The 27626-nt window shown below is 54.6% G+C and overlaps 2 protein-coding genes across 2 annotated transcripts; both read right to left on the bottom strand.

Annotated features, from left to right (window-relative positions):
* Positions 1–2473: 2473 nt before the first annotated feature.
* REM2 (RRAD and GEM like GTPase 2) lies at positions 2474–6073 on the bottom strand. Its single transcript, XM_007449526.1, has 5 exons — positions 5971–6073; positions 4400–4741; positions 4083–4156; positions 3159–3366; positions 2474–2769 (listed from the first exon to the last, which is right to left on the bottom strand). The coding sequence occupies exons 1-5, from the start codon at positions 6071–6073 to the stop codon at positions 2474–2476; spliced, it is 1023 nt and encodes a 340-aa protein (XP_007449588.1).
* Positions 6074–10132: 4059 nt separating this feature from the next.
* LRP10 (LDL receptor related protein 10) lies at positions 10133–16037 on the bottom strand. Its single transcript, XM_007449525.1, has 7 exons — positions 15438–16037; positions 15005–15049; positions 14371–14506; positions 12989–13179; positions 11853–12870; positions 11374–11503; positions 10133–11262 (listed from the first exon to the last, which is right to left on the bottom strand). Exons 1-7 carry the CDS (start codon positions 15466–15468, stop codon positions 10675–10677), a joined length of 2139 nt encoding a protein of 712 aa, XP_007449587.1. The 5' UTR covers positions 15469–16037; the 3' UTR covers positions 10133–10674.
* Positions 16038–27626: the final 11589 nt, after the last annotated feature.

The following is a 27626-nucleotide window of genomic DNA, read 5'->3' as shown; positions in this document are numbered from 1 at the left end:
TAAGTGCCATGCCACCTCTCCTTTCCCACTGCCATCTCCCTCAGCGTGGTCCTTCATTACCTTCCATGTGTATTACTGTGATTGTTCCCTAAACTCATCTCTTCAGGCCTTGCCTCTGCTGCTTCAGTCCATCTGCTTGCCTCCTCTTCCCAAAGGACCAGCCCCATCATGTCACTTACACACTCAAAACCCTTCAGTGACTCTCAGTGCCTACAAAATTGGGCACAAACTCCTTTGCCTGGCATTTAAGGTCCTTTGCAGTAGGGCTCCCAAACTTCTTTTCAGTGCTCATCTCAGCCCTCCTTTTCATGTCCCTGAGGTTTTAACGCAACTGTAGGACCATCTGGTCCCTTAACGCGCCCAGTGTGTTTTCCTGCGGTTTACAATTTGCACTGCCGCTGTTCCTGGTCCCCAGTTTAGAGCTGGCTTACGCCACTATAGCCGTGTAATTTCTCTGGCCGTTTTACCAGGGCCACTGCCCATGGCTCTGCCCATAGTGTCCCCTGCATTCTTTCTACTGTTCCTCTCCCTCTTCCCCTCATCCTTACTGAAGGGGAACCTCAGATGCAAGGCTGGATTCAATCACCATTAAGTATCAAGAAGACGAGAGTGCAATCCCAGCTGTATTGCTTATTGACCTCAGGCAAGTTACTTTCTGTTTCTTCCACAGTAAAAGAGGTAGTGACACCATATAGTCATTAAAGAATTGAGATAAAGTCAAGTCCTAAGGATAGTGTCATTATTCATAGCATCATCTCACCACCTGTGCTGGGCTGGTCCCCCTTGGCTCCTCCCCAGCTGCAAGGACTCAGGAGACATCCCTCTTTCCATCGAGTTCTGGGAACCTGGGTGGGGTAGAGTGGAGGCCTGGCCCTCAGGTGCTCAGGTAGCTTGTATTGTATGTCTAGGGGTGAGGGGAACTGCTGCCTCTGCTCTCTTTGTTCAGACTCTTAGCTCAGGCAGCAGCAGGCGTGGGCATCCCCAGGGGAGGCACTGACAGCTTCACTTCTCACAGGGACCTTGCAGGTGACAGCTGGGGAGGTGCAGGCCAACCCTATCACGCCCCAGCTGATGGGCCTCCTTGTTGGATGTGTCACCACCTTGAATCAGCCCAGGCCACAGCTGAGTGTAGTTCTAGGCGCAAAATGTAGCCTCCAGGGCTTCCCTGGTGGCGCAGTGGTTGAGAGTCCGCCTGCCGATGCGGGGGACACGGGTTCGAGCCCCGGTCCGGGAGGATCCCACATGCCGCGGAGCGGCTGGGTCCGTGAGCCATGGCCGCTGAGCCTGCGCGTCCGGAGCCTGTGCTCCGCGGCGGGAGAGGCCGCAGCGGTGAGAGGCCCGCGTACAGCAAAAAAAAAAAAAAATGTAGCCTCCAGCGGGTTCCTTGCCGGGTAAGGGGTAAGGTGATGGGGACTTGGTCACTGAGTTACCAAATTAATTCTAACGGGTCCCTGCTCCTCTCCAGGCCTGTTTTTTCATTGGCAAAGGGACAAGCTGGGCTCCGTAATCTTTAGGGGCCTTTTGCCCCTTGTTATGACTGCTCCAGGACTGTCAGTTCCGGAGTCTCCCTAGAACCGTTACAGACAAGAAAACTCAGGCTCAGAGGAGCAAGGAACCTAAATCCACCCATCCTTCCGTGGGGGGGCTTTGAGAACAGAGAGTCAAAGTGAGCAATGCAGTAGAAAAATTCTTTATTGAAAAGGGAAGGGTGGCTCCCTTGCTGGTGCCTCCAGGGACCTGGATAAAGGCGGGTTGCCACCGCTCAGCTCTTCAGGCAAAAGTCTCCGCACACCTTCACCTTAATAACCTTAAAGGGGAAGTGCCGTGGTAAATCACAATTCAGAAGAACAGCGCTTCCAGGCCCTTGCCTTTAAGAACAACTTAAAGGCAAAGTGGACAAGTGCAGCAGATCAGAGCCAGGACCCGTTAGGAAAGTCTCAAAGAAGTGGTTCCGTGTCTTTACCTTTAAGGATCTCTTAAAGTTGAGGCATATTCGCGCTGAGTACAAAGGTGGAAAACTGTAAAGGAGTTTACAAAGCACTTTTCCAGTTCTTGCTTTTAGCATCTCTTTACGGGAGAGGTGGTCAAGCGTGAATTAACAAAAAAACAAAATACCTCGGAGAACTACTTTCCTCTCCGCCCGCCGGAAGCCGCCCCGCCCAACAGCCGCTGCACGACCCCCGCGGGTCAGCGTCCTCGCCTTCCAGGAGCCCCGAGCCCGGGAGGTAACCGGAGAGCGCGCGGAGCGGGTGGGGCGACGCCCGCCGGGGTCTGGGGGCGGGGGGCCCGGCTCCGGTAGTCACACCGGGGCGTCCCGGGAGTTTCTGGTTTCCTAGACTGTCTTCACAGAGGAAGCCGGACGGGGGCGGGGCGGGGCGAGGGGGCGAGCGGAGGGCGCGGTGACCATGGCGACCGCGGTGACCATGGCGACCGCGGTGACCATGGCGACCGCGGTGACCATGGCGACCGCGGCTCAGAGCACGGAGAGGTCGTGACACGACCTGGAGCGCTGCTTGAAGAACTTGGTGTTGCGCGGCACCAGGTTGGCAAGGAAGCGCTTGGCCTTCTTGGTGAGGCTCTCGCGGCGCGTGGGCGGCGCGGGGCCCTCTGCCCTGCCCCACTCAGGCTGCGGGCCCCCAGCGTGGTTCGGGCCCCGCCGCAGCCGGATCTGGCGCACCGCTCCCTCGAAGAGCTCCCGCGTGTTGTGGTGCAGCGCGGCCGACGTCTCGATGTGCTTGCAGCTCAGTGTCCCTGCCAGATGGCGGCCCTCTGTAGGAAGGGACGTGTTCAGGCGCCCGCCCGCCCACGGGGCTGCGCTGGGCCCGGGGCCGCGTGAGGCTGGGCCTGGGGGGCCCAGGGCGTGCAGTGGAAAGGGATTGGGGCAAATGGATCTCTTGCAACTGATAGAACAAGCAGGGATTAAGTGGAGGGCGGTGGTGGTGTGGAGGGGGAGGGAGAAAGGGGCCTTGAGAAGAGGTGAGGGGGAAGAGAAGGGAGTCTCGGGGTCCTAGGCGTGGGCATTGAGAGTCTGCCCTTAGCCTGGGGCTAACTGCAATTTTGTGCACCCAGGAGGGTAAAAGGCCTTATGGAGAAGAGGTATCCTGGAAGGGAGAGGGTTCCCTGAGATTGCAAACATGGATGAGGTTCAGGGTACTCACCCTCCAGTGAGACCTCCCGGGAGCGGGCCAGGTCACTCTTGTTTCCAACGAGGATGACAGGCAGGTCATGTTGGGGCCTCCCAGCCCTGAGCCGTAGTAGGGTCTCTGGAACTTTGGAGAAGCTTTGTCGGTCGGTGACTGAGAAGACGATGAGAAAGGCATCCCCCGTCTGAAGGCAGTGGTCCTGCAGCCACCCCCCTGCATCTCCCTGCAGATGGGCAGAGAGTCATGGAATATCAGGGCTGGAGGCATGGGAGAACCTGCCCAGCACCTACACCTCAAGGATGAGGAGCCAGGATGTGAGGGAGAAGCCACCTGCTTAGGACACAGAGCTAGTTAATGGAAGAATCTCCATACTCGGAGTGTGTTTGTGGAGGAGGGAGAAGTTTGTAATGTGAGCCCCACATGGGCGAATGGGGGACATAGGATCCTAGACTAGGGTAGCGCATCCTACCTTATGCTTAAGCTCTTAAAAAATGAATGCTATTCAAGTGTGTGTAATCTGGCCTCTCGTTTCTGCATAGTAATCATTTATGTCCAAATATTCACAAGTCCTCACTTTTTTCCCCTGAGCCCTGAGCTTCTGTCCTCTCAGATCAGGATCTTCTAGGCTGAAAAATGTACAGAGGGGGTCAGTTTCAGGGTGTTCAGCCTGGCTTGCAGTTGCAGGATTTGTCGAATCCAGATCCTAACTTTCCTCTGGGTCAGAAGATCCTGGAAACCAGACAGCAGCTCTCAGTACCATAGTGTGTGCATAGGTCTGAGCCTTTGCTCTCTGAGACAATATATATGTAAGGTCAGGTTCCACTACATGTTAAAACCAGGGGCTGTAGTCCCAGCAGCCTTCAGCCTTCAGCCACACTTTGCCCCTCCTCAGCTCTCCCAGGTTTCATCACCTGCTTGCAGCCACATCTTAGTTCTCACCTGTTCCCAGATGTCATAAACAACTAGAGTCACTTCCTCCTTATCCACCATGATGCGTCTCTCATAGGTGTCCTCTGTTGGGAAATAGGGACAGGGAATAGAACCCATTAGGAGGCTCCAAAACACCTGTTAGACCTGGTAACCAGGGATGCTTTAGATCCCAGCACCAGGGACCCCCTCCAGGGAGGGTGCCACAGAAAGCACTGAAACAGTTTCTCTTAGGTTCTGGCCTCCAGGACTGTTCATGCCTTGAGCTCTTCCATCCCTGACTAGGGCTCCAGAGGCACCCTCAATCCTTGCAGGGCTCCCCCAAATACCTGGGTTCTCCGGCTCGTGAGCACTGTCTCCCTGGAGACCACCGAAAGTGCCTGCTAGGGTGCTCTTGCCCACGCCGCTCTCCCCCACCAGCATGACCTTGAAGATGCCATCCTTTTGGGTGGGGGCTGCCTCCCCTGAGCCCAGGGAGTCAGAGGAGCCAGAGGATGAAGCTTGAGGTGGCCAGTCAAGTTCATCTACAGCCTGGGCCCGCCGCAACTGGTGCTTGTAGGGGACAGGCATACTTCCTCTTCGTCTGGGGGCCCCCGGGGCAGGGGGTGGCCCGCCCCAGTCCAACCCTGCCAGCAGTTTCTCTGGCTTCTTCAGCAGTGTAGCATCTGCTTCTGGGGGGGGCAAAGAGAAGGAAGCTATGAGTTGGGTAGGCCTAGACACCTGCAGAGGACTCAGTCCTGGCTGCTCCAGCCTCAGAGGCCCAGTCGATGACCGTGACCCAGAAGGAGCTGAGAGTCTTTGGTCCGACCTTCTTCCACTGAACTCCACCAGAAGCCTGAACTGGTGGCGTTCCCAGGGGCTGACCTGAAGGCTTGCCCAGTATGGTTCCAGCCACAACCCGTTCAAAACATGCCCCATGCAGGGGAGGCACCTGTGTGCAGGCTTGCACACCCACTCACACTTCACACTGACACACAGGCACACCCCCAGACTAGGCCTCTGGCCGGGGGCTGCCCCTCCTTCCACTGGGAGGCCCTGCCCCCTCCTGCTTCCTGCACTGATGATCCCCACACAGGGGATAAACTGAAGCTGCTGCCCAGGTTCTGGGGTTGGGTGCTGATAGAGTCAAAAACTTTGTGGGGAGCCTGTTCCCAGGGAAGGGACTTTGCTCACTGAGATGTGTGTGTTGGGTCTCCATGGGTGTGTTAAAGGGGCTGCCTCTTCCCATGGCCCTGTAGGTAAGCATCCCCCAGTGCATGTCTGTGTGTGAGAATCCTTCTGCACCCCTGGCTGTCCCTGTGATTCTGACAGAATATTGTGTTCATCGTGAGGCTGAGGGAGGAAAAGAGAGGGAGGGAGGAGGAGAAATAGCGAGAGAGCAGGAGCAGGGAGAGTGACAATGCACGGGTCAGGGTAACTGGAGGAGGAACCACAGACATAACAAAGGGGGATAGAGAGAGGCTGGAAATAGCCCAGGATCAATACTTGACTGGCAGCCAGCGCCTCCAGGAGCCAGAGAAACCCTCAAAACAGTTCCCCAGGATAGCCCCCTGCCCGTGATTCCCAGGCTTGTGGGCTGCCCCTTGTCTTTCCCCTTCCCTCCTGCCCGTCCCAACCTCTTGGGAATGAGGCAGACCTAGGGGCTAAGTACCAGTTTCCCCAGGGAAGCCCTAGGTGATGGGTGAGGGGACATTTAGGCAGCCCACCTCTGCCCCCTAGCCCCCCACCTCATATGAGCCCCAGTCCTAGTGTGGGCAGGAGGCTTCCCCACTTCCTGAGTTGCTCTTCCCCTCTTGCTGTTTGCGTTCGAGCTCCTTCAACCCCTAGTTCTGACCTCCCCACCAAAGCTTCAGCTCCCACCCCCATGGTTGCAGCCAGCACCTGCCAGCTCAGCCCTCACCTGGTGTGGGTGTCCCTGGTGGGGAGGCCTGGTGGCTGCTGGCGGGGCAGAGTGCTGTGGTTTCTGTGTCCGTGTCCATGTCGGTGTCGAGGTCCGTGTGCATCAGTGTGCGTGTGCGTGTGCAGCCTGGCGGCTTGCAGCACCCACTCCCTCACTCAGCAGCACTGTCAGCTTTTCCCTTTAAATACCACCCCCCCATGCCCTCCCCCTAGACACCTGGGGAAACAGTCCCACCCCCTGATGAGGTCACATATGCTAATGAGCCGTGATGTCAGCGGGATTCCCTCCTTTCTGCTCCCCCCCCCCCCGTCACCCAGGACGAACCTCGAGGATGTTTCCTAAGCTCGGGTTCATTCCCATCCCCCCAGGGATGATCCCGGCCTTGACCATCCCACGGGGCTGAACGCCCCCCCCCCCCCCCCGCACCCCCTTTGCATCGCTTCCCTCTGGGAGCACACACACTGCTGCGTAGTCTGGTTAAGACATGAACAGAACAAAGTCAGAGGGGCAGAAGAGACGGGTTCAGAGAAGTGGGGTGAGGGGTCAGTGGGCAAGGGAGCTGAGGATGGGAGGAGGCTAGGACCCAGGGCCTGGGTGGTCTTTCTCCAGGAGCCAGGACTATGTGTGATTTGTCTCTGTATCCCAGCCCCTTAGCCCAGTGTTCAGCCCAGAGTGGGAGCTCAGTAGCTAAATGGAGGGGCTAAAGGAAGAAACCAAAAAAGACGCAGGGACAGGAGGACAGCCACCCCGCCACCAAGCTTCTCTTCCACCCCCTCTTCCCCATATTACCCCTTCTGGGCTAAGGCCCACAGCAGTACCCATTTCCCAGCCTGGCCCCTAGGCAGATGGGGACTTTGAGGAAGGAGACATGGCTGCTTTGTTTGGCAGCTTCATTTTTTCACTAGGTTCAGGTGGGTACAAACCATTGTGGGGACTTCTTACCCATCTCTCCCTCCCTGCCTGGCCCACCAACCTTGTGTTAATCAGAGCAGGAAAAAGGGGAGAGACAGCTAGCCCTCTAGAAGTTCCCAATCCCCAGTGCAGGTGCCAGCCCCCCTCTCAGTGCTCTCTGGGGCAGCCCCAGGCCTTCTGGGCTACACAGGGCAGACACACGACGACCCCTACCTCTGGGGCAGCGGGGAAGCCAGGATAGCGGGGCTCCTTTACTGCTCCTTTTCTGCCCGGTCCCTTTCCCTTCAGGCTCCCATTCTTGTCTTCCTGATGCCCCCAAGGACCCAAACACACATTCCGATTTCCTGGCCCCTTCTCACCCCATTTTTGCCAGATGCTGTGCTAAGCACCTTCCTGCATTCTCTCCTTTCATCCTCATGACCCTGAGGCTCAGAGTGGTGGGTGAGTGGCCTGTGCCCCAAATCAATCATGCAGCTGGAAAATGGGGACACCAGGATTCCCACCCAGATCTTTCCAATGCCAAAGACTGTTTTCCGTCTCTATGCTATGCTGCCTTCCTTGTCTTAAATATTCCAACTGTCTCCTATTATTGGGGGCAATCTATATTGCGATCTTCAGTGGACTTTTCCAATTGAAGAAGCAAATAGTGATCTAGGGATTACTAGTGCAGTGACGCTTCACTTATGGGGAGGTCAACTACAGGGTAACATTGTGGGGTCTAGAGGGAGCAGAAAGAACTCTTAAGCAGCTACAGTCCTCATGTGCTTCACTCACTGGACAGACTCTACAGTCCTCAGTCACAGCCTACTTGTTCTTACTTTATTCACAATTTTAATGTGTCCATGTGTGTTCCTGTGCTCAAAGATTAGAAGCACATTTATAGCAGCTAGTGACCCCTGATAGCTTGGTAGCAAGGGAAGCAATGTCATAGAAAACTTTTACAGCAGTCATAAGCATTTAAAAAGTGGTCCAAGGTCATCTGGCATTAAGGCAAATAGCTTTTCTGACGCTGTTACGGCTTCTGAAAACATTGCTGCTGAGGTTTTTGGTGTCTATGAATGATCCTCAGCTATCCAGAAGGATTTATAGTGCAGATGGGCTGAAGACGAGTGTAATGTTTTAGAGTGATTTCCTTCCAGAATGAGTTTTTTAAAAGTTTTAAATTGTAAAGGGGTGAGCTTTATGTTTCTGGAAAACTCATTTAGGTGGTAGAATTCATTTCTATGATACTAGGTAAGAGTGTCAGGGGCTGGAGACCCCAGCGAGGATTCTTGACCATGACTTCTGCCTGCCCTCAATCCAGCCTTAGGCCAGACACATGCTGGGTTTCATCTTGAACCACCATCTCTCTTGTCCCACTGGTAAGAGGCTGTGCACTTGCTCAGGTCAAGGCTCCCTCAGGAATTGGAGGTCCTGTGTAATAGTGGGACAGACTGAGATTTGGAACCAAGCTGATCCAGATTTAAGTCTGCCTCTCAGTAGAGACTGGAGCAGTATTCCTCTGAAGCTGCTCATGAGCCTGTCAATTGGGGCTGTGATGCCCACGGCACAGCCTTGTTGTGAGGGTTAGTTACGTGTGATAAAGGGTTTGGCACTCAGCAGGTTGCCCAACAATTCGGTGCTCCCACAGTCTCAGGCTGTGTGGCTGGGGGTCCCTTTCCCCTCCCAGCATGGCCTGGAGCTTGGTTCAGGCCCAGATTCTGCTCCTTAAGGACCAAATTCTGGTATCTGCTCAGATTTATCTCAGATTTTCAGCCTGATCCCCATCTCATAACTGAGATCACCTCCCTCCTCCCCACCAAGGGCCTTTGCATGAGTCCCACACCCCTGATACTGGGCAGCTTGGACAGTGGTGTCTATCCTGATAGGATCTGAAGTCGTCTCGTTTATTTTTCCTTGGGCTGTGGTGAAAATAACTTGGGTGACAGCCCCCTAGTGCCTCACTGTTTTCACTGGGCCTGACGCTGGTGGGACCCAGTGATTGTTTACACTGGGGAAGGCAGGCCCGGAGGGAGAACAACAAGCAAGGATGAGAATCTCTGGAGCCCCTTCCCCAACCTCTGGAGAGGGCGTGGAGTGAAAGGTGCTTGAGTCTTCCCCAAGCCAAGATGCCAGTGTCCCAGGACTGTACCATATCCCCTCAGCCACCTCCCTAGGCTCCTGCTCGCTGGGAGAAGGAACGGTATGCAATTAGTGCTGGGTGTGAGGATGCTGGCAGTGTGTCATCAACAGGGCCCCTCCACCAGGAAGGTGGGGATAGGCCAGGCCAGGCCAGGCAGGAAGGGTAAGGGAGCCTAAGGGGGAGCCCTTTCTCCGGGGACTGATTGTTAGGGAATGCCTCAGCTCTGCTCCTGTGGGCATCACACCCACTCCCATAGGCTCTTTCTAAATCCTTTGTCCTGGCTGATTTTCCTTTTAAACTCTGGGACAGCTCTGTCAGCTTGCTTACCACAGGCTGGGTCCCAACATTTCTCACAGATCATTCCCCCCTCCTCCGTTACCCTCTCCAGCTCTTTGGCTCTGGCTATTGCTTGTGCTCCTGCGCCCCTTTCTCAGGAAGTCCAGGGTCCCTCTTACAGCCCTAGCCCTTACTGTCCCCTTAGTTTGCTTATCGTATGGACTCTCACCCCGCCTAAAATTCACAATTCTATACCAACTACTGACAGCATTCTTTAGGATCTAGTTTGGGCCCTCTTCCAGGAAGACCTCTTGGATCTGGCCAAGGTGATGCTAGCATCTTCACACCCTGAATGATTATGATTTTTCTCTGGACGCATCTTTGCCCGCTTTGAGGCATCCTGGCTGCGAGTTCATCTGTCTTGCCTAGGACAGACTGAAAATGCCTGGTAGGGTGGAGGATGGAGGGCAGGAGTGTTTCACCAGGGACAGTCTGCTTCTGTGATTAGTGCTCTGCGAGTACTCCATAAATGGGAAGTTTCTCAGCTGCAAGGCCCAGCGGGCTCACGACTTCCGGCCTGGCGGTGAGTAAGGAGGCTTGGTGCTCACTGCTGGTGTCAGTCACTGTAGAGCTGGGCCCCAGGCAGTGAGTGGAGGTGGAGAGGGTTAGTCTTTGGGTTCCTAGAATTTTCTTACCCTCTGAGTGGTATAAAAAATAAGGATGGGTGGTTGGAAGATAAATAGGAAAAGGCCAGGAGGTGGAGGGCAGAGCAAAGGGCTTCATAGGGAGGAGTAAGGTGAGGGGAGCATAAGCTGAGATGGGCAGAGAGGCGGGGCTCATGCTCACAGCTCATTTACAAAAATCTTAAATTTCTGATTCCTTTATTTTCAACCTTGGCTTCCTGGACAATGACCTGGCTATGGAACAAAAGCATTTGCTGTGCTCTTTTTATGAGCTAGGCCTTGTGGGAGGGATCACCATTGGCAAAACCCCAGGGCCTGCCCAAATCCTCCCCTTGGGGGCTGGAAGTCTCCAGCCAATTGGCATTCTGGTGCTTAAGGCCACTTTTGGGTGGGTTTGGCAAGGATGGAGTGTCCAGGCCTATGACCCTTTAAGAACTTTACTTTTTAAAAACAGCCACCCAAATGGTGGTGGTGTGGGGAGAGGGTAGTGGAGGACTGTGGTCTCTGGCCATGCGCAGAGAGGGGGCTCTGTGTGAGCCTTCTCCCTGCCTGAGGGACACCTAACTTTATAGCAGCTACATGGGATCCATGGGAGGCCCATCAAGTATCCTCACACTGAGGGACAGGGAGGGAAATAGTGGAAGGAAGCTGAGCTGCCCTCTAAAGGGTTGCTGTCACTGTGAATAGAGCACCCAGGGGAGCCAGGTCACCTCACGCCAGCAGTGGCTCATCTTCTGCTTCGACCACCCAGACCCCGGGCTCAGCCAGTGGCACCAGCAGCACATCGTCCTCATCCTCTGGGGACAGGACTGTTGTGTGGGGTCCAAGTGGGGCCCGGGTTGGTCCTGGGGGCCGCAGGCTGGGCAGGAGGCAGCCTCGCAGGGCCTGTACCACTCCAGACAGCAGTGATGGCTCCAGGGGCGCCGCAGGCAGTGGCCCTGGGGCCTCGGGGACAGTGGGGAAGGCTGGAGACGTGCTGGCAGGTGGCAGTGGAGCCTTTACAGGCAGCGGGGGTGCCTGTTCCCCATCCTGCCCACCCACCGCCCCGCCCTCACGGGCTGGACCTGTGCTGCCGTCTAAGGTCTCAGGGGGAGCAGCAGAAGGTGTGACCTGGGATCTGGTCTCAGAGGTCCGGGCTGGGGGACTGGTTCGGGGAAGAAGGCCCCAGCGGCGGAGACGGCGCACCAGGCGGCGCATAGAGCGGCCCCGCTGGCGGCGGCGGGTGCCTGAGGCAGCCCCTGGAGTCATGTCCTGGCGCAAGATCTGTAGCAGAGAACGCAGGTTGCCCAGCACGGAGTTCTGCAAGGAGAAGATGAAGACACCAGAGTCAGAGGGGGTGGGGACGGCCAGAAGCCTGAAAGAAGGAAAGGCTGGGAGTGGGAGGTGGTCTGGCTGCAGAGGGTGACTTACGTCATTTGGGTTCTCTGTAGGGAAGTCCTCTACAGGTGGGATGGCGCCCTGGGCAATGAGCTGCCCATAGGAGGGAGGCGCCTGCTGTTGCACAATCTCGGCCTCTGTCCGGGAGAGGGGGGCGAAGATGCTGGAAGGGACGAGGATGGCTCGGTCATGGGTGCTGCTCACCAGAGCCGCCTGCCCCAGCCTGGACAGGCCTCTTTCCTCTGCACCCAGGCCGGGGCACCCGGAGCTAGGCCATGGCTTTCCAAAGTCATCTGACATCCCCCTCCTTCCTTGAGATGGCTTTCAGGATCTAGACCTGTCCCCGACTCAGAGAAGCACGCCTGCCAAGCTAGACAACCCTAGGAGCCAACCCAGAAGCTGGTCACCAGAACCCGTCCCCAACATGGGCACCCTCTGGACTTCTGTGGCTGCACAGGCCCTGTCCCGCCCTCAGTCCCCACGCCTCAACTGCCAGCTGCATTCCCACTGACCTGTACTCCTGGGTACGAATGGCATAGAGCTTGCAGGTGCAGCCCAGGGCAATGACCAGCAGCAAGCCGCACACGAGGCTGCCAATGACCGCGGCGGTAATGACCTTGCGGGGCAGGGCGTAGGAGCAGTCCCACTCGTCGCTGCCGTCAGCGCAGTCTGGCTGCCCGTCGCACACCCATGTCTCATACACACACTTCTCGTCCCGGCACCGGAAGTTGCCAGGCTGGCAGTGCCGACAGCGTCTCTCGTCTGCTCCATCAGCACAGAAGGTCTGGTAGTTGCAGCGGTCAGCAGGCAGGTAGCAGGCTGTGGCACCGGGGGTGCCAGCGGCCCCACAGGGGTAGTGTCCAGGTGGGCAGCTGGGGCAGTTCTCCTCGTCCGTGCCGTCGGCGCAGTCCCATGAGCCGTCACAGCGCTGTGCCTCGCTGTAGCAGCGTTCACCTAGGCCCTCGCTAGCCCCCAAGCCAGAGCCTAAGCCGCAGGGTCGGTCCCAAGGCAAGCAGTAGCCCCGCACGTGGTAGGTGGCATTGAAGCCCCGACCGCTGCTCCAAGCGACTGTGTGGTAGTCCACTGTGGCCTGGCCGGACAGCGTCTCCACGGTGACAGCCTTGCCATTGCTGAAGTGGGTGAGGCTGCGCAGCAGCCGGAGGGTCTCGGGGGGCCCGGCGCCATCATACACGTGCACTGCATCTCCATAGCTCAGGTCCAGGGCCGTAAAGCGCACTGCCAGGCGCCGGCCATCATGGGGGTCCAACAGCCAGAGGCAGGACTGGGGGTGGGAGACTGAGGCCAGGTGTGAGTATCCGAGGGAGGAGAAGACCCCATAGAAGTCTTCCAAGGTGTGATTGCAGGGTCGGGTGGGGACAAGGGCCGGGGTCAGGTTGGGGAAGGGGTCTGAACTGCAACCTGCCTCATCAGAGCCATCGCCACAGGCATCGACCCCGTCACAGCGCTGGACCAAGGGCACACAGCGGTGGTTCAGGCACTGGAACTCTTCCTGCAGGCACATCAGCCAATCTGCAGAGGCACCATGGAGAGGGGCTGTGAAGCACTGGAGCTGCCAGGATCCTCCCCTCCTCCCTCAGGCTTCCACTGCCTGTTCTAGTGGCACTACAGACAGCCCTGTCCAGCCCACCTTGGCTGTAGGAGAGCAGGAAGCCCTGGCCCATGGGTGCTCTGGCCCCAGCATAGCTGTAGGTGATGGTGACGTTGCCTCCAGGCAGCTGCAGAGGACTGGCAGGTGCCTCGCACAGGGAGATCTGTGGCTGGACGGGGGAGCGCAGGATTAAGCGCTCTGAGCCACAGGCCAGACGCAGTTTTTGGAACCTACAGGGGTGAAGGAGAGCAGGACGTAAGATATTCTTGACCACTGCTGGCTTCTTCCTCCCCCAGTGTTGTCAGGCCCGTTCTGCTCCAAGAAGCACGAACACCTGCTTATCCACAATCCAAATAGCCAAATGAAAATGGAGTTAGCCAAATTCCTTTGTAATCAAGGCAACAGCCCTAACAGAGACCTATGGCACCCTGAGACCATGAGTACATCCTAGAGCCTTTTGGAAAAACTGCCTTGTGTTCTGGACTGAGTTAGAACAGATTCATTGCTTTCCTGTTGTTGCAGCACTGTCACCCGAGTCTGGTGCTAGCAATAACTGGCAATTACCATACAGCTTAATTAACCAGAACTCACCATCCCCTCCCAGTGCCCAGTAGTGAGACCTGAGATCACCATGGCATTCTGATCCCTCTGCCCCAACAACCTCTCCCCAGATTGCCCTCTCCCTTCACCTACCCTTTTCTGGGTAAATTCATGGGAAGTGAGCTGTGGGAAGCAAATAGCCAGGTACTCGACATGGGCCCCAACCCCACGGCCCACGGTTGGAGGAGCCCGGGGAGATCTGGACTGTTTAAAAGATCTGGGGAGGGACTTCGCTGGTGGTCCAGTGAGTAAGACTCTGCGCTCCCAATGCAGGGGGCGTGGGTTCAATCCCTGGTCGGGGAATTAGATCCTGTATTCCGCAACAAAGAAGCCCGTGTGCCACAACTAAGAGTCTGTGTGCCACAACTAAAGATCCCTCATGCCCCAACGAAGATCCCACGTGCCGCAACTAAGACCCAGTGTAGCCAAAATAAAATAAATTTTTTTTAAAAAAAAGATCTGGGGAGGCTGAGGAAGGTTCTAAGCTGATGAAGGAATAGCTTTGAATCCCAGGCAAGGATGTGCAATGGATTGAAGGACTCCTCCAAGCAGCCATATCAGAGAGAAAGGACTGCTTCTAGAGGAAAGGACTGTTTCTGTTGTCCTTCAGAGATGACAAGACCCAAGCTAGATGTCCACTCCAGGCAGTTCCAATTCACCATGGAACAAGCCAGACTTTTAGGGAAGACTAGGCCAAATCTAATTCTACTCTTCCCCCTGTTGACAGGGATGGAAGTTCCACGGAGAAGATCCCTGAAGTCTTTTCCATGGTAGAGGAGGAGGGGTGGGGGAAAGGAATAGGGTCTTGCTCTGCTTCTCACCTGACCGTTACCGTCTGCTCCTTGCTGCCCAGGATGAGCCAGGTACAGTTGGCAGGGGAGCTGCGGCTGTCCCGGCCCACGGGCCTCTGTAAGGTGCCCTGCACTTCCAAGAGCACTGCCGGGGGGTCCTCACAGGCTGGAGAGAGAGAGGAAGGTAGGGACATCGGTTGAGAGCGTCTTACCATGCCACGCCTCCTCCAAGGGCCTGGGTTCTTCAAGAAGGAGCACAGAAACTCCCCTGCCCCAGCGACACACACTGTAGAGGCATAGTCTTCAGCAGGCCCCTGTCTCTCCACACTCATCATAGTTCCACCTTAAGTATCAACACCACAAACAATATGAGGTCTGCTTTGTGCCAGCCACTGGGCCAGGAGGAACCGGAAATACTGTTTCTATCCTCAGGAAGACTACATTTTGGCTAGGCCGATCAAGTATGGATATTTGGGGAAAAAGTACATAACTACCGGCTGAGGGCTTATGCTAGGTCTCAGTTTCCCCATCTGTAAAATAAAGGGTGGATGACCTCCACTCTAAAACTGTGGTAGGTACTAGAGGAATTCAAGGAAGAGAGTCTTTCTCTTGGGTCCTCCCTCATTACCAAGCCCATGGGACCCCAGGAGCATCCTCTACTCACCAGGATTTGGGAAAATGATCCTGTCTGGGTGGGCCACAGCGTCTCCTAGAGGAAGAGCGAGAAAGGGCAAGAGTCACGCTTCGGAGTTTTCTTCACCTGAGCGAGCCAAGTAGGAAAGGGAGCCATCTGCGGCTTCCGGGTAGTTTACAGGAAGGGGTGGTGGAGCAGAGGAAGGCAGCGGTGTGTGACCTCGGAGGAAGGTCCGGCAGCACGGCCTATGGGGTGGGTACGGTGATCTACGGAAGCCAGAGGGAGGCTGCGGGCTGAGGAGAGCGGCTAGAGAGTTCCCGGGGATTGGGGCAGGCAGTGCCGGGCACGGGCGGGCAGGGTAAGGTGAGGGGCCACGTAGGAGGAAGGGAGCTAGAGCCCCTGGGCCCGGTGACAGCCCTGGGAGCGGGTTGCCGGGCGAGTAGTCTCGTTTTCGGTTTCTTACCCAGGAGGAGGAGAAGGATGGCCGGCAGCATCGTGAGCCGTCCGGAGGTGCAAGAAGAGTCCCGGAGCTTCGGCGGTCTACCCAGTGGGGAGGCGGCGCCGCTCCGGGCGTCCTGGCCTCCCAGTGCCGCCTCCCCGAGGGGCCTCCATGGCCCGGGCTCCTCGACCGGTGCTCTGGAGGCCAGGGCTGGGGGCGGGTGGGGGGCGGAGGCGGCCCGAGCGCAGGGGCGGTGCCTCTCGCCAACTTCGGAGTTGTTTTCCCCGGCCGCCGCCTCGCTCTCTCCCGAGGCCGGCCCCCGAAGCCCCGGAAATCGGCTGGAAGAACGGCGCTGGGGCGCGCCCTCGCCTAGAGCCGGCCCGCAGGCCGCGAGCGCCCCGGTCCAGGCCTGGCCGCCACCTGCTGGGGCTTGAGGCCACTTCCTCTTCGGGCCAAACTTTACCGACTGTCAGCCCCCAGGGCCGGCCCGGGCGCTGCTCAACTTCTCCAGCGCGTCCAGCCCGCGGAACGCAGCAGGGGAGCGGGGGAGGGGGACAGGCGGCTCGGCACAACGCCCAGTCCCTCGCCCAGACTGTACCCCCGCCAGCCCAGGGGTTGGAGGAGCCCGGGCGGAGGAGGGGGCGGGTGACGAGCCTGGCCCCACCCCTGCCAATCAACGCAGTCTCCGCCCACCCGCCCGTCTTAACGCCTTTCCGGTCGTGCAGGGTCTTGTCACTCGGGCTTTGAAGGCGCTCAGCTTACACTTTTAGCTCTGCTTTGTTTAGTCCTTTCGGTGTAACGTTAGTTACAGGACACGTCTGTCAAAGGGCAACTGCTTATTCCTTAACTGTCATGTCTTTCCTTTGAATCCTTAAGCTCTCAGTACTTTTCTTGTCCCAGTGTCTGGGATGCGGTAGCACTTTTCTTGATGAGCCTCTATTATAGCAATTACCACACGGTGTTGTAACTATTTGTTTACTCTTTCCAGCCCCTGCCCCTCCCCTGCTGTGGAAACTGAAACTTCCTGTAGGCTGGGGCCTAGGCTGTTTACCTTTGTACCCACAAGGCTTCTCTCCTGCTGAGACACAGTAATTCAATAAAGGAATAAATGTGCCTTCCCTTCTTGCTGGCTATGTGACGTTGAGAAAATTGTTTAACCTCTCTGTGCTTCTCAATTGTAAAATGGGGTTAATAATGTACAATTCCCTCTTAAGGTTATTGTCAACATTTAGGGAGATAATACAAGTTGAGCATCTAGGGAGTGTTTCGTACCTGCTAGCAATTATTATTATTAGTCACAAGAGATATTTCTAATTTATGTGGGCTTGGGTTGCAGATTTCTTGTGGCACTTATAGGTTATAATAGTAAACAATAACAGTAGCAAATAGTTTTTGAGCTTGTTTTCACATTTCAGGCACAGATCTAAGCACTTTTCAAGTATTTTCTCTTTCAATCCTCTCCACAATCTTATGAGGTGGTTATTATTGTTACTCCCATGTTACAGATAAGGAAACTCTGGTACAGAGGGGTTTAGTATTGCCCAAGATCATGGATCTGGTAAATGCTGAAACAAGGGTTTGAACCTAGGCGATCTGGCTTTGGACAGAGTGTACATTCAGAACCTTACTACTCTCTCCTCTTTACAAATGGTACAAACAGTTTTCTGTTCATGACATTTGTTGTTGACATCAGTTTTGATGTGTTCAAAACTGAGACCTCAGCAGGGCCTGAAGCCATAGACTTGGCCATAGTAAGTCCTTCTGCCACTTGGATCTTGGTCCCATGCCAAGGGAACTTGGTTCCTTGGTCTCTCTCTGTTCCCTACTATAGCCCTTGGGATTAATGAGTGGTGAAATAGATCCCTAAATGTGGGAGGAGGATATTGAATAAAGGGAAGCAGGGCAGAGAGGTTGGGGAAATTAAAAATACTTAAGTCCTGAAAGCGATCATGGAAGTTTTAGTTGAGTGCAGGCTGTGTTCTCTATGCTGGGTACTTAGCAGATGCCTGGAACTTGTAAGATTTCACTTTAACTTCAAGGAGCTTACAGAATAGTTGGGAAGAGAGGTCAGATATATAAATTTAAGAAGTCAGCCATGGGGAGTACTTGGGAGTGGGCTTGTGGGGAGTTTAGAAATGAATTTAGAAATAAAACAGGAAAAGTGGTGGTGAGATGGGAAGAGTTGTAAGGGTCAGGAGGAGGAGGAAGAGCCCATGGTCTGGAATACTGAATAAACTAAGATTTGAAAAAAAAAAAAAATCAAGATCTAGGTTGGGGACTTCCCTGGTGGCGCAGTGGTTAAGAATCCATCTCCCAATGCGGGGGACATGGGTTTGAGCCCTGGTCCGGGAAGATCCCACATGCCGCGGAGCAACTAAGCCCATGTGCCACAACTACTGAGCCCACGTGCCACAACTACCGAAGCCCACGAGCCTGGAGCCCGTGCTCTGCAACAAGAGAAGCCACCGCAATGAGAAGTCCGTGCACCGCAACGAAGAGTAGCTCCCACTCACCTCAACTAGAGAAAGCCCGCTCACAGCAATGAAGACCCAATGCAGGCAAAAAACAGTGAATTTGAGCCAAAAGAAAATAGGAAGAAGTGAAAGAGAACCTATAATTAGTTTAAGCTTTAATTCGTTTAGTGATTTTAAATGTCCAAGCCCATATATATCACACTGTAGACCAAGTACATTTAGAAATGGGTCTGTGGAGATGTTCTTGGAACTCTGAGAAATTGTGAAAAATAGTGGAAGTACTGGAAAATGGGCAGATATTTGGTTTTCAAAATGCCAGTATTTTTTTAAAAATATTTATTTATTTATATTTATTTATTTTTGGCTGTGTTGGGTCTCTGTTGCGGCGAGCTGGGGCTACTCTTCGTTGCAGTGCACAGGCTTCTCATTGTGGTGGCTTCTCTTGTGAAGCACGGGCTCTAGGTTCACGGGCTTCAGCATTTGTGGCACGTGGGCTCAGTAGTTGTGGCTCACGGGCTTTAGAATGCAGGCTCAGTAGTTGTGGCTCACAGGCTTAGTTGCTCTGCGGCGTGTGGGATCTTCCCGGACCGAGGCTCGAACCCATGTCCCCTGCATTGGCAGGCGGATTCTTAACCACTGCGCCACCAGGGAAGTCCCACCAGTATCTAACTTTGATAGAGTACTCACCATATGTTTGGCACTCTTCTCAGCACTGCACATATATCATCTCGTTTAATCCTCACCACATCTCCAGGAAGTAGGTGTCATTTTTGTCCTCATTTTATAATTGAGGAAACTGAGTCACAGATAGGTTAGATAACTTGCTCAAGATCAAACTACTAGCGTGTGCAGCAGCCAAGGTGCTCTGGTCTGAATGTTTGTGTCCCTCCCGCCACCCCCAATTCATCTCTTGATTTCCTACCTCCAAAGATGACAGTATTAGGAAGTGGGCCTTTGAGAGATGCTTCGGTCATGAGGTGGAGCCCTCAGAATGGGACTAGAAAAAAAGGCTCTAGAGAGATCCCTAGCCCTTTCCACCATGTGAGGACATAGAAAACACTGGCTGTGAACCAGGAAGAGGGCCCTCGCCAGAAGGTGACTATGCTGGCTCCTTGATCTTGGGCTTCCCAGGCTCCAGAACTGTGAGCAATAAATTTCCCTTGTTTATAAGCTACCCAATTGGTTTTTGTTATAGTGGCCTGAATGGACTAAGATGGAAGCTTGGTACTGAGAAGTTGGGGTGCTGTTGTTACAAATACATAAGAATGTGAAAGCAGCTTTAGAAGCGGGTGATGGGCAGAGGCTGGAAGACTGGAGGTGCATGCTAGAGAAAGCCTACATTGCTGTGAATGGACTGTTAAGGGTGGTTCTTATGAGGGCTCAGAAGAAGAGAGCTGCAGAGAGAGACTCATCTCTCAGAGAATACCTAAGTGAACAGATGTTGGTGGAAATATGGATGGTAAAGGTTATTCTGATGAGGTTTCAGAAGGAGATGAGGAAGACATTGTTGGAAACTGGAGGAAAGGCGATCTTTGTTATCAAGGGGCAAAGAACTTGGTTGAATTGTGTTCATGTCCTAGTGTTCCGTGGAAGGTAGAACTTGTGAGGAATGAAATTGAATGTTTGGCTGAAGAAATTTCTAAGCAAAGTGTTGAGGAAGCAGCCTGGTTTCTCTCGGATGCTTGTAGTAAAAGATAAAAATGATTTGAAGGTGGAATTGTTCATCAAAAAGGACACAGAACTTAAAAATTTGGAAAATTCTTATCACTATCTAACATGCTATATTTTACTCACTTATCATGTGTATTCCCTGCACCACACACAAGAATATAAGTTCCATAGGGGCAAGGATCTATTCTTTTACTGGTGAGTCCCCAGTGCCAAAGGCAATGTCTGGCATAAAGTAGACAATAAATAACTATTTGTTGAATGAATGAATGAATGAATCAGTGACTGCCGATCATAGGCATCACGTGGCATCACGTGGATTCTGTCTTTTAATTCACTCAACTACCCTTTGAATTATTAGCCCTTTTTTTTTTATTAGCCCATTTTAAAGATGAGGAAATTGAAGCTCTGGGAGGATACACAGCTTGCTGAAGGTCACCCTACCAATAAGTCATAAAGGCTGGATCCAAACCCAGATTGTGTAACTCCAGAGTCCTTGTCCTACCCACTGTGTGGTACTGCTTCTCTGCGAAGCTACATTTTAAAAGACTGACAAAATGATTTAATCCAGAGGAGGGTGATAGGAATACTGAGGGGTCTCTAAGCTGCTCCGTATGAAAGCTGTTTATGGAACAAGAAAGGCTTTTCACCTAAAAAAAAGCTTAACTGTAGTGAGCGTTTGTCTGTATGAAAACTAGATCCAAATATCTGAAGAGCTGTAGCATAGAACAAGAATTTGTTTATTCTGTACAGCCTGAAGGGCAGAAACTGGAATTAACGGAACAAATAAAGATAGTCCCTGCTCAGGGTAGAGGAGCTGAAGACACAGGGTTGATGCAGAGGGGTACCAGTCCTGGGCTTTCAGGGCTCCTTGAAAACCCTGTGACTTGTGGATTGTAGGATGGCAGAAAGTCCGGGAAGACAAGAGCAAAGGAGCTTCTCAAAGCAAGCTGTGTTAGATGCTAATACAAGGCCAAAGAAAGTGAAAGCAGAGAGGAGGCCTGGGGTAGGAAGAAAGGGGTCACGAGAGCCTTTTAGGGAGAAGTTTCAGTAAATGCCTGGTTGGGATGCAGACATAGAGGTTGGGTTAAAAAGAGATGACTGGGGAAGGAATACAGACAGCTTTTGGAAAACCTTGGCTTGAGAGAAAAGGGGAAGATGAGAAAAATCTTCCAAGACTGCAGCAGAATCCAGGAGAGCTTTTCAAGATGGGGAAAGGGAATGTGTTTGAAGGGAATGGGGATTGAAGACTCTACCATATGTTGACGGGAGTAAGTTTCCTTGTACTTTGGAAAGAATGAGATGCCGGGTCAGGGACACCCCTTGGAGGTTTGAGAACCACCTCAATCATGTCCATTTGGGGGGCCTCTGGCGTATTAAAAAATTAAATACTAAGACTGTTTTGAAAATATTTGGTGTATTTTATTTATTTCAAAAAATATTTATATGTTTATTTTGGCTGCACCAGGTCTTAGCTGTGGTACGCAGGCTCATAGTTGCCGTACTGCGGCATGCACGTGGGATTCCCCGACCAGGGATCCAACCTGGGCCCCCTGCATCGGGAGTGCAGAGTCTTACTCACTGGACCACCAGGGAAGTCCCAATTTGGTGTATTTTTTTTTAAATTAATTAATTATTTATTTATCTTTCTATTTTTGGCTGTGTTGGGTCTTCGTTGCTGCGCACGGGCTTTCTCTAGTTGCGGTAAGTGCGGGGGGCTACTCTTCTCGTTGCGGTGCGCGGGCTTCTCACTGCAGTGGCTTCTCTGATTGCAGAGCACAGGCTCTCTCAGTGCGCAGGCTCAGCAGTTGTGGCGCACAGGCTTAGTTGCTCCGCGGCATATGGGATCTTCCTGGACCAGGGCTCGAACTCGTGTCCCCTGCATTGGCAGGAGGGTTCTTAACCACTGCGCCACCAGGGAAGTCCCCCAACTTGGTGTATTTTAAATGTTTATATTTAACAAATGAAAACTTTTAGCATAAATAGGCAATAATATAGTGATAATCACAAAACACCTATAGGCATTTCTATGAACTTCAAAATTTAAGAATTTTATAAATGTAAGACTGGGATTAAAGGAGTCTCCAAGCCCCAGGGTGCAGATGACTTTAGGAGGATGGGTGCAAGTAAGAGGCCCCCCAGGAGGCTTGGGCATGACCTACAAAGGCCTCAGAGAAGTGGCACAGAAATGTCCCATTCTTAGATACAGGAGGCGCAGAGGCCAGCTTGCCTTGGCCAGAGGGAGCTCTGTTCTAGCATTCTGAGGTCCAGGAGTGCAGACCCACCTGGACAAGCCCAGGGGACAGGCATCCTGGAGGGATCAGTGTCTGAGGCGTCCACCGGAGGGCAGTGTCGCAACTCAGAGGACAGGACTCCAGTACCCCCTTTACTTCCTCCCGCAGACCCTCTGTCCTGCACCCCTTCCACTCCCTCTTCCTTCCTGGAGTTATTCGAGGACTGTTCACCAACCCCCAGCACAGGCACAGACGACGGAAACTGACTTTTCCCCCTCTGCAGCTGGAAGACTAAGGCTTGTCATCCTGTCGCGCCTATAGTCCCACCCCTTTAAGTACAGGTGTCCTGGGTTGAAGCGTGGAAAGTGGAAAGGGGGAAGGGACAGGCCGGTGGTGTCCTTGGCCCTGAGAGTTGCTGGCTTTGCCCCCACCTTTCGGTTCTCCGGGCTTGGCTTGCAGTGCCAACACCGAGCACGAGGGGGCGCTACCACCCTGCAAACCCTCCCCAGCGGTCTCTGCTGCAGAGGGGGCTGCGCCCAGACAGAGGGGATGGGGTGGGCGTTGCTCTGGGCCCCTTCTCCACCTTTCCTCCACCCAGAACTTATGTGCCGTTTTGTGCAGGCATGGGGTGGGGGGGGGACCTCTGGAGCACAGACCAGTAGAGTGGAGGAGAGACTCTGGGGACACCTGGCATGGAGCTTAGAGGAGTGAAGGGAGAGAGACCTTCCTGCTGGGTGCTCCAGGGTTCAGGTGCACGCTGTCCTGGGAGTGCAGCCTGGAGGATTGGTATTTCCAGAAGAGGTAGGCCAACACAACGTAATACCAACCATTCCCTGATTAAGGGCAGGCTCTGGGATAGGGCTGGCACATAAGGAGGCGGTCTGTAGGGACAAAGCCATTGTTCTGGAGTCGCGAACCTCTTCCCTTGATATATTTTCTTTCTTCTTTGAACCTTTTAAAGATTGATGTGAAATATACAGTCAAATTCAAAAAATGTACTAAACTTAAGTGTACAGCTCAGTGATTTTTTTTAACCTATAAATTTACTATGTATACACATACTTATTACACGTGAATAGAATACTTCTGTATTCACAACTACAGCTGTTAATGTATGTATATCATAGCTCTCACTGGCAGTTCAAGTCAGTAAGCATTTATTAAGGGGCTCCTGTGTGCCTAGCACCATCCTACTCTTTTGTAAGGAAGTGAGGACAGAACATTCAGCTGGTGGCTGTGATGGGGTCAGCTGGTGGCTGTGATGGGGTGGCTGTGATGGAGTCATAGTCATACTTCGACAAAACTATACCACCCGTGCCTTGGAGGGCAACGGCTGCCTGTGTGATCTGCCTGCAGTGCCCATATTTTTGGAATCCAAAATGGGAGCAGTTGTCTGCTGTGTCTGTATATACAAACTCATGGAACCTCAGGAAGATATCATTGGATCCAGGATGTTGGGTGAGGGCAGCCTCGCTCCTAGCACAGAGCCAGGCACAGAGTGGCCAAGGAGAGCGTTTTTGGGAATTGATCTTGCTCTCTGGCCTGGTGCTACATGTCTCTGGAAGCTGGGCGAAGGGTGAAGTCTTTGACCATAGGCTGGATCAAAATGAGCTGGAGCCTGTCACGTGCGTGTGAATCCGCTGGGCCCTTCGGAGGCACCCATCTTTCCCCCGCTTTGTGGTCAGCCTGGCCTTGCTCCACCCAGACCCCATCCTGCCCCAAATCGGGGAAGTGCCCCTAGCGGGAAATCAAGTGAGTGGGCAGGATGTGACCCATGGTGAGGCAGCTTCCAGACCTGGCCCGGTCCCTGAGTCAATGAGCTCTCTGAGAAAGTGCTTCTTCCAAGTCACTACAATGTGGACACCTCTCCTTTCCCCTCTACTGCCCCTCCCTATCCAGGTGTGGGTCTTTGGGTGCAGGAAACTGGTCTCCTCCTCCTCTAAGCCACGAAGGCCCATTGGAGGAATAAGGGACCCTGCGGAGACCTGGTCTCAGCCTGGAGTCAGGGAAAGCTGCTCCCTTGGGGTGTGGTGACAGCCCTGGCCTGGGGTGCTGGATCGATCCTGTCGTGGAACCCCGGGCTCCAGGCCTGATGAGGGACAGAGGAGGACAGAGGGGGCTGGGCCTGGCTGGGGAAGGCTGGCCTGGAAGGCACCCAGCCGCGGCCCTGGGCCAGGGTGGAAAGTATGTGTGTGAGCTCATTTGGAAGGTGGCTTCTGGCCAGTCAGGCCTGCCTCCTTTCCAGGCCTTGGCTGCCCAGCCCCCTCGAACAAGGCTGCCTCTGGGTCTCCCCAGTCTCCCAAGACTGTCTGAGTGAGGAAGGCAGAGACCCACAGGCTAGGTGACTGATGGGAGTTGCTCTCCTAAAGGAGGTGAATTCAGATTTGGGGCAGTGGGTTGGATGGGGGTACAGGGACTTCAGAACAATGGAGCAACCTCACCTGGGGTTCCCCAGGGCCTTAAAGAATGGGAACTGCCCTGAAAGCCTCCCCCTCCTGCCAGGCCCCTGACTCAGACATTCACCACCCACATCCCTCCCCCAGCTGCTGCCTTTGTCCCATTCACTTCCTCTGGCTTCTGAGTCCTATGCCTCCTCCATCCCCTCAGAATACCTGTTCCTGCCCCCAAGAAGGAAGGTGACTCCTGGCCAAGCGGACTCCTGAGGAAGAGCCCTTCTCCCCTGTGCTACTGCTCCTTCAACACAGCACAGCAGGGAAGCACACACATGCTGACAGATTCCGCAGAACACACACTGCCATGCAGACACCCAGCTACATGGAGTCCACAGTGGAAGAGACACCCAAGAGACATGGTCAGAATCTGCCTGTACAGGAAAAAAAGTCAGACAGACTTGGGTTTTAATTTTGGACTACTGAGCTGTGAGCTTGAGCAAGTCTTATCTGGGCCTCAGTTTCTGCATCTGTAAAATGGGGCTATGTTTGTGGTTTCCCACCACCTCCCCTTAGCTGGAAAGGGAAATGGGAATACAGAGGGTAAACAAAGGACTGGGAAGGCTGTCAGACTGTGGGGAGATGGGGCCCGGGAGAAGAACAGGGAAGGACCAGCAGAGCTATGGGGGTCACTCCGCTCAGTCCCCTCTCCTCTAGAGAGTCCAGCTCCTCTTAGATCTTCCCCTCCCTTCCCATCCCGTGGACCCAGCACCTGGCTGGCAGCCTTGCAGGCATGGGCCCAGCTGGTGGCAGGAGCCCCGAGAAGGGAGTTGATGTCAAGGGCGTCCATGGCTCCCCCAAATGTGTGGGGTGCAGTGATGGGCAGAGTACAGTCCAATCTCCTGAGAGCCCGCTTCCCTGGGTTCTGCCCAAACCTCCTTGCAGATTCCCCTTGGCTCCCTCCTGGCGGCTCTAACTCACATGTGCTGCTTTCGAATAAAGGAACTTGGAACCATAGAAACTGGGTCAGGCCCAGTGGACAAAGCAGGGTAGGGCCAGTGAAAGCAATATTTGCAGGTCTCCCGGGGCCTTCTGCTCTCCCCTCACCCAGCCTGACCTGGTGGTTCACTCAGCTGGAGCCCGGTGGGGTCCCCGGGGCAGCCTCACTGGGCTGGATCCCTCAGACCCAAGGCATGTCAGAAGCACGGGACCTTGCAGCCTTCACCCTGCAATTCTCCCAGCTTGTGAAGCCTCTTCCACCTCTTCCCCCTTTGTCTCTGGTCCTCCATTCCCATCTCTCCCCCTTGGCTTCAGAGAGAATCTTGTGATTCCAGAATCAGGGCCAAACAATTTCCTCGTGATGGGGAAACCACACTCCAGACGCCAGAGCCCTAGGCTCCCTCTCCTCTTCCCTCTGGCAGTCCCCCCTCCCCATGCTCCTCCACTGGCTCCAGCTGTGTTTTGCAGAACTCCCACTGGATAACATCTGTAATTGCCTCCAGATGTGGGCCACAAAAACACAAAAGGGCCATGAGCTCATCTCTGAGCTCCTTGCCACACGCTCAGGCCTTACCACCCCCAGATGCCCCTGACTTCTCAGGGTCCCCATCCCCTCCGGTGAGGGTGCCGGGGAGGTGGTGTCCAACTCCACTGAGACACACAGGCCCTGCCAAACAGCTGTTGGGCAGGAGAGGCGCAGGAGGCCAGGCATAAGGTCAGGGTTCCTGGCTGGCAGGAAGGCGGGGTACCCCTTCTGCCAAAGCAATCACACCAGCCAGCCCTGACTAGCAGCTGCATCAAACGCCTGGCTTAGGCGGGGCCAGGCCTCTTGGAGGCAGGCCGTGGAGGGGGCCTGGGCTGGAGCCGGGAGGGAGCTAGGGCCGGGCTGAGGCAGGAAGGGAAGGAGGGGAGAAAGAGGGCTGCTCCCTTCAGCTGAGCTGACTCAGCAACTGAGCGATTGCTCCCTCCAGGCTGGTTTGGAGGAAGGGTGGGTCGACAGCCTGGGAACCCTGTCTGGGGCAGCAGTTTCTAAGGAAAGAGGAAACAAAGCCCTGTCATTCTGCCCTTCCAACCCGACCATCCTGCCTCTCCTGGGCAACTGGGGTGAGATCCCTGTTTTGCCAGAGATAGGCTGCTCCTAACTGGCCACGGGGCAACCTCTTTCTTTCCCCTCTGTTCCTTCTGTCCCTGCAAGGGAGCCCCAGGCCTGGGAGAGGCTGAGATCCTGAGGGCTGGGGAGAAGGGCCTGTCCCCCGCTCCCCGCCCCCAAGCCCGAGGCTGACTGTGATGGGGGAATCCCCCAGCAGCCGCGCGAGGCCTGAGCAAACGGAGGGTCTGCGGCTGGATCACACGACCGGGTAACGCAATTTAGGAAGATTTTCCGAGTGGCTTCAGCTTGGCCACTTCCTCTTGCTTTGCAGTCCTGGGCCTCAAAGGTAGCCTCTTAGGCCAGGTTGGGAGAGGGGAGCTGGCTGGGCTCTGCAGACAACTCGCCGGCCCCCGTGGAGTATGCCCTCCTCCCCATCTCTGGGCCCTGGATCCTTTTCGCCCACCGAGAATAAACATATTCCATTATGTATGAAAAATACCAAAACCCCACCTCACGGAAAACACCGCACGACCTTCCTGCTTTCCATTCCCCTCACAGTCACGTCCCAGGCACACACAAACTGCAGCCACACGAAGAACGTGAAACACTGTTTATTCTTTGTGGAAAGGTTGAACAAGGTCGAAAATGTCCTTAGAGGGCACTGACCCAGCCCCGCCCTGCAGGTTCCTGGGGTCGGACGCCTCTGCCCCACCCCCACCCCTCCCCATGCCCCTTGTTAACAAAAAGGAACGATTTGAAGGGAATTCATATATAATAATTATAATAAAAATATACATTAAACAAAACAAAAAACCCAAACAAGACAACTTCAGCCGAACTGCCAGCACCGTTCACCGCACTCCTCCCACCCCTGACATCCCTCTCCGCTCACTGCCCCCACGTGGTCTCTCACTCTCCCAGGTCTCCGGGTACCAGGACCACCTTCGGCGGCCCAAGGAGACCTCAAATGGGTGGGCCGGGTGGGGAGGGGAGGGCAGGACACCTGTAGGAAGGGCTGGGGGGGGTCGTCGGGAAGCGAGGGGCTAACCTGACAAAACGCCCGGGCCCCCGCCGCTTCCTGGAGGCTGGCGGAGGCAGGCTGATCCTCGGCTCCCTAGCTAGGTGGCTGCTCTCATCAAGGTCCCGGGTTGCCAGTCCCCCATGTGTGCCCTCTCTGCTCCTTTCTCTGGCTCCCCGCCTTCCCCTCCGTGTGGTCTGATTGAAGCCAGGGCACCAAACGGGAGCAGGTGTGCCTTTCTCGGGCCCTTCCTGAGAGCTCCAATAAAACGTGCCCTCCCCCGGGTACCACAGCCCACCCTGTAGCGTCCCTGCCGGCCTGGCCTGCCCGGCCCCCCCCC

The sequence above is a fragment of the Lipotes vexillifer genome, unplaced genomic scaffold, assembly GCF_000442215.2.
Source record: "Lipotes vexillifer unplaced genomic scaffold, Lipotes_vexillifer_v1.1 scaffold1093, whole genome shotgun sequence".
Lineage (NCBI taxonomy): Eukaryota > Metazoa > Chordata > Mammalia > Artiodactyla > Lipotidae > Lipotes > Lipotes vexillifer.
Note: the sequence above shows the minus strand (reverse complement) of the source record. Positions and strands in the feature narration are given on the sequence as shown.